The 6,834-nt window shown below is 38.9% G+C and overlaps 1 protein-coding gene across 1 annotated transcript; it reads left to right on the top strand.

The window, feature by feature from the left end:
• LOC110773965 (uncharacterized) lies at positions 1–5,883 on the top strand. The gene is made up of 2 exons (XM_021978473.2): positions 1–466; positions 5,797–5,883. The coding sequence occupies exons 1-2, from the start codon at positions 62–64 to the stop codon at positions 5,881–5,883; spliced, it is 492 nt and encodes a 163-aa protein (XP_021834165.2). The 5' UTR covers positions 1–61.
• The last annotated feature ends 951 nt before the right edge of the window (positions 5,884–6,834 follow it).

The following is a 6,834-nucleotide window of genomic DNA, read 5'->3' as shown; positions in this document are numbered from 1 at the left end:
TCATTCCTTTTCTTCCATACATACACGACCGACCAAATTAATTCAACTCAGTTAGACCAACATGAAATCGCTCAAGTTTTTCTTGGTGCTAGCGATGCTGGTGGCTCTATCAGCCGTCCATACTCTCTCAGTCTCAGCAACATCATACGAATTCGAAGAATTATTCTTCAACGACGTCGTCGAGGAAGACAACACTAATGTTGCAAATGAAACCTTTGACGACCTCCCAGTTATGGCCGCACAAGGCCAAGAAAAAACTTCTCTTAGAGGAACAAGCCGCTTTCTAGCTTCTCATCGGGCCATGGCCGCGATATACGACAAGAACCCTAAGGTCTGTAAAGCCACGCATGCACATTGCTGCGACAACAAATGTGTTGATTTGAAGACAGACAAACTCAACTGTGGGAAGTGTGGGGTGAAAAGCCATCACGCACAGATATGTTGCAAAGGTCATCTTGTGAACCCAATGTCTTGTTGGAATTAATGCACTTCCTTCATTTCCTAGAATATCTCTATTTATTACAGCAGCTGTAGCTGTCCTAAATTAATTTGGTAGAGTTCCTATGTAATGTCTTTTAGGTTCTCTAGGAAGAATTCTCTAGAAAATTTGTTCTCTTCAAAAAAGCCTTTGAGCTTATCATTGTAAGAACAGAAGCTAAGTGAATCAGAATACAACGAGCTCTGCTGAAGCAACTCATATTTCCAGCACCTCATATTCCATCACAAAACCAACAACTGGTATCAGAGCAACGTTCGATCATATCTGGGCGTTGAAATCAACTCTAGAAGATGTCATCAGGAGCCAAAGAAGGTCCATCAGTTTCCTACTCTGTTCTCCCAATCTTTGGAGGTGAAAATTATGATTTCTGGAAGGTGAAGATGAGAACTATACTACTGTCAGAAGGACTTTGGAGCTTTGTTGAAAGAGGGCTTCAAGAACCAGAGGATCTAAGTCAGCTTCCAGCAGCAGAAATAGAGAAGTTTGAAGCAGAAGTCATGAAAGATGCCAAGGCTCTCTCCAAAATTCAGAACGGAGTCACTTCAGACATTTTTCCAAGAATCACAAGAGTTAAAACAGCCGAAGAAGCCTAGGATACATTAGAAAAGGAGTTTCAAGGTGACAGCAAGGCCATAACAATCAAGCTACAGACTTTGCGCAGGGAGTTTTATAATATGAAGATGAAAGAATCTGAATGCATCCAAGATTATGCCTCCAGACTTGCTGAAGTTGTGAATCAAATGAGAACATTTGGTGAGGAGATCTCTGACCAGAGAGTTGTTGAAAAAATATTGATCAGCTTGCCTGAAAAATATGATCCCATTGTTGCTGCTATCGAAGAGTGCAAGGACATCACCACCTTATCAATTGAACAATTGATGGGTTCTTTAAAGTCTCATGAGCAGAGAAGGTTGGCACGAAATGATCAATCTGTTGAGAGTGCTTTCCAGTCAAAACTAAGTTTCAAATCTCAAAAGTCCTCCAAGAAAGGCAATTCTAGAGATGACCAGCGAACGGGGGAGCAAAGAAGATGGAAGAAAGGAGAATCCAGCAAAAGAGATGAAACCAAGAATGGGAAAAGTACGAATTCTGATGATAATCAGCCTTCCTGCAGGATTTGTAACAAAACAAATCATGACACGTCAAATTGTTGGAACCGTGGAAAGCCAAAGTGCCATCATTGCAACAAATTTGGGCACGTTGAGAAGAACTGCAGATTCAAGAAAGCAAACCAAGCAAATTTTTCTGAAAGTAAGAATGATGATGATGGAAATGTAAACTTGTTCTCTACTTGTCTATCTGCTCTTGAGGAAAAAGAAAGCATCTGGTATCTTGATAGTGGATGCAGCAACCACATGTCAGGAAATGAAAATATTTTTCTTGGTGTGGATACTTCTGTTACTCCAAATATCAAAATGGGTAATTGTGCTATTGTGGAGGCAAAAGGAAAAGGAAGAATTGCTGTCAAAACTAAGAAGGGAGTAAAGCAGATTCATGATGTCTTGCTTGTTCCAAAACTAAGTCAAAATTTGCTTAGTGTTGGACAACTTGTGGAGAATGGCTATCGTCTTGTTTTTCAAGATGGTACATGCATCATTTATGATAAAAATGCAGCTGAGATGGTGATTGCAAAGGTGAAAATGGAGAGGAATAGAAATTTCCCCATTGAATTTCAATATGCTGAAGTTGCTGCCATGAAAGCTGATGTTGTGCAGGACTCTTGGTTATGGCACAAGAGGTTTTGTCATCTAAACTTCCAGGGGCTGAAGCTACTCCAGAAGAATAGTATGGTGAACGGGCTGCTGGAAATTAAAGAAACAACTGATGTATGTGAAGGGTGCATTATGGGCAAGCAACACCGTAATTCTTTTCCTCGACAAAGCACATGGCAAGCAAAAGCACCACTGGAACTTATACACACAGATATATGTGGCAAAATGCAAACTCCATCTTTAAGTCAATACAGGTATTTCCTCACCTTTATTGACGACTTTTCGAGGATGACTTGGGTTTATTTTTTGAAGGAAAAATCAGAAACTTTTGTTGTGTTCAAAAGATTCAAAGCATTAGTGGAGAAGCAAAGTGGCAGCACCATTAAAGTTATGCGAAGTGACAGAGGAGGTGAGTATACCTCTCAAGAATTTGAAGATTATTGCAAAGATGAAGGAATTTGGAAGCAATTGACAGCAAGCTATAGTCCCAGGGGCGGCCCTGGGGTGGTGCAAGTGGCGCCACCGTACAGGGCCCCCGATTCTTAAGGGCCTCGAAAAAAAAATTCCTTTGTATATATTTTAATATTATAAGAATTCTATATATAGTATAGCGTGCTAAGTATTTGCACAAGAGCGTGTCTGGTGGGGTTGGGTGGAGCGCATATCCATATAACAAAAGGGCTAGAGTTCGATTCTTGTTGAAGTTGATCTATTTGCCTATTTTTATATTTTTTGCATTATAAAAATAAAAACAGACTAGCTTTGATTTCAATTGAAAGTGAACTTCTAGAAAAACTTGATTATGAACATTTGATTGATGATTTCTCTTCTAAAAATTCAAGAAGATCAATTTTCAGACATTAGTATTGTATTGGCTGTGTTTTTTTTCTTTTGGGGAAAAAGCTCTCGTAATAGTTTTAATTCTTCAAATAAAGACAGCAAATACAATGTGAATGATTTTTGGATAGTCAGATATGTTTTTGTTGTTACTTTTGTGTTTAATGCAATATAATCTAATTTGTTAATGACATTTGTGTGCGACTACTCTTTCATTTGTGATTGACCATTTTTTTATATAGTATTTTTGTATTAGATTATGTGAGGCCCCAATTTATGTTTCGCACAGGGCCCTCAAAATCTCAGGGACGGCCCTGTATAGTCCCCAACAAAATGGGATTGCAGAGAGAAAAAATCGAACAATTGTTGAGATGGCTACTTCAATGATGAATGAGAAAGGACTACCCAAACGTTTTTGGGCAGAAGCTGTGCTTACAGCAGTGTATATTCTCAACAGAAGTCCAACTAAAGTTGTCAAGAACAAGACTCCATTTGAAGCTTGGAGTGGTTTCAAGCCTTCGGTAAGACATCTCAAAATCTTTGGTTGTATCTGTTATGCTCACATTCCTGCTGAAAAGAGAACTAAATTTGATGATAAAAGCCAGAAATGCATCTTTGTTGGATACAGTTCCAGCACCAAAGGTTACAGACTTTATAATGTTGAAACTAAGAAGTTAATTGTGAGCAGAGATGTTGTTTTTAATGAAAAAGCAAGATGGGATTGGAATGAAAATAAAGTGCAGGAAATGCCATATGCTTTAGTGCAAGAGCAAAGGGAGATTCCAGGAGAGCATCAAGAAGAAGAAGCCACTCCTCAAACACCAGCAGCTGCCGTAAACAATTCAAACGCTGAACCTGTTCCCCCAAATTATTCTTCATCAGAAAGTCCTCCACTAAGAACCAGAAGCTTGAATGATATTTATGAGTCTTGCAACTTTTCTGGTATAGAACCAGGGAGCTTTGAAGAAGCCCAGAAGCATGAAGTATGGGTGAAAGCAATGAAGGATGAGATAAGAATGATCGAGAAAAATCAAACTTGGGAGCTTGTGGATCTTCCAAAAGACAGAGATGTGATTGGAGTCAAATGGATTTTCAAGACAAAGTTTAATCAAGATGGAAGCATTCAAAAGCACAAAGCAAGGCTCGTGGCTAGAGGTTTTACTCAAAAGCTAGGTATTGATTTTTTTGAAACTTTTGCTCCTGTAGCCAGACTTGAAACAATTAGAACTTTGATAGCTCTCGCTGCCCAAAAGAATTGGTTGATTTATCAGCTTGATGTGAAGTCAGCATTCTTGAATGGAGTGCTAGAAGAAGAAGTTTATGTTGAGCAACCCCAAGGTTTTCTTGTTGAAGGGGGAGAAGACAAAGTTTACAAGTTGAAAAAGGCTCTTTACGGGCTAAAGCAGGCGCCCCGGACTTGGAATGCTGAAATTGATAAGTATTTTTCACATAGTGGTTTTCAAAAGAGCCAAAGTGAGCCCACACTTTACATCCTAAAGAAGGGAGCTTCTATTCTTATTGTTTCATTGTATGTTGATGATTTGATCTTTATGGGCAATGATGAACACTTGATCCAACAGTTCAAGAAGGATATGATGAGCACCTATGAGATGAGTGATCTGGGATTACTTCATTATTTTTTGGGAATTGAAGTTTCTCAAACTGAAAATGGGATCTTCATTTCTCAAAAGAAATATGCTGAAAATATTCTCAAGAAGTTAAATTGGCTGGGCTGCAAATCAGTTGCTACTCCTTTGTTAACAAATGAGAAAATGAAGAAGTTTGATGGTGCAAAGAAGGCAGATGCTAAGAAGTACAGAAGTTTGGTTGGTAGTTTGTTGTATCTTACGGCAACTAGACCAGATATTATGTTTGCTGCAAGTTTACTTTCACGTTATATGCAAGAGCCAAGTCAGATTCATTTTGGAGCTACAAAAAGGGTGTTGAGATACTTGCAAGGCACACTTGACTATGGAATTTTGTTTACAGCAGCAGAAAAATCAAGGCTTATTGGTTACACAGACAGTGATTGGGCAGGATGTCTTGATGATATGAAGAGCACATCAGCCTATGTTTTTTCACTTGGTTCCGGCATATGTTCATGGGCATCAAAGAAGCAAAATGTTGTGGCACAATATACTGCTGAAGCAGAGTACATTGCAGCAGCGAAGGCAGCATCACAAGTTGTATGGCTTAGAAGGATACTTGAAGACATTGGCGAAAAGCAAGAAGAAGGCACCAAATTATATTGTGACAACAAATCAGCCATTGCGATTGGGAAAAATCCAGTGAGTCATGATTGTACAAAGCACATTGCCATCAAGTACCATTTCATTCGAGAGTCAATTGAGAAAGGTGAAGTTGCACTTGAATACTGCAGGACAGAGGAGCAGCTGGCAAACATACTCACCAAGGCACTTCCAAAAGAGAAGTTTTGCTATTTAAGAGAGCTCATTGGAGTTGTGAAGAAAGTCCATTAAGGGGGAGTGTTGGAATTAATGCACTTCCTTCATTTCCTAGAATATCTCTATTTATTACAGCAGCTGTAGCTGTCCTAAATTAATTTGGTAGAGTTCCTATGTAATGTCTTTTAGGTTCTCTAGGAAGAATTCTCTAGAAAATTTGTTCTCTTCAAAAAAGCCTTTGAGGTTATCATTGTAAGAACATAAGCTAAGTGAATCAGAATACAACGAGCTCTGCTGAAGCAACTCATATTTCCAGCACCTCATATTCCATCACAAAACCAACATGTCTGACAAGACACACTGTGGAGGCTGCGACAACCATTGCAAGAAAGGCGGTTCATGTGCGTTTGGGATGTGCAGCTATGCTTAGAAATTCATAATAACAATAAGGAATATCGCAGATTCAGCTATATATATATTACTATTGCAATAAGGAATAATGTTTTATGTATTTGTGTTGGAGACTAATTAAGATATATGTTTTTGACAATGTCTTGCTCAAAATAATTATCAATGAAAAATTATCTATACTTGAAATGGGTTAAGACTAAGGCTTGAATTTTTGCAACGAAGCGCTAGGTATGATCATCATAATTTGATGGACTATATTCCCCGATGTGAAAAAAACATTCTCTACATGTTGCACCACATACGTGTAAATAGAGTGCTGCTATTTCCACCCACCTGTCTTATTTTCCCACTCACCTTATCTTCAAAAATTTGACGACAAATTAACCTCATTGTAAAATTACTTTTGAGGACAAATTTACAACCCTCTCTCTCTCGCCCACACCCATATTTTCTTTTATTTTTTATTTTTTCCCAAAACCCACACCCATCTCCAATCAATTTAGGGGGTTGTACAACCACCTCTGTCACTAGTTCAGGTGTTGGTTTCGGATGGTCTTTCTGGACCTCCTTAATTGTAATGCTTTGTGGGGAATTTCTCTTAGCTGGGGCATAGCGCCTCCATATGAAAATTCCTCTTTTGAATGCTCTGTACTATGGCCCCAGTGGCGTTGGAATGATATATATCTATTGATTTTGGGTTTTGTCTAGTGAAGGAGAAGTGAGGGTTGCTGCGGTGGGAAAATCAAATTGGTGGTGGGGATGGCTGCAGATGGGAGAAGGAGAGGTGGATATGGGTGTGATGGTCATGGAGTTAACTGTTGGGTTTTCACCGGAGGAGGAGGTTGAGGGGGGGCGGCGAGGGCAACTTGGGGTGAGGATGAGCTAATTGAAGAAATTTTTTATTGTTTTTTATAGAATTTTTTTTTTATTGTAATGGAAAATATGAAAATGCAATTAAAGGTATTTTTGT

The sequence above is a fragment of the Prunus avium genome, unplaced genomic scaffold, assembly GCF_965620075.1.
Source record: "Prunus avium unplaced genomic scaffold, drPruAviu1.hap1.1 HAP1_SCAFFOLD_1135, whole genome shotgun sequence".
In the NCBI taxonomy this organism is placed as follows: domain Eukaryota; kingdom Viridiplantae; phylum Streptophyta; class Magnoliopsida; order Rosales; family Rosaceae; genus Prunus; species Prunus avium.
This window is presented reverse-complemented; position numbering and strand designations above follow the sequence as displayed.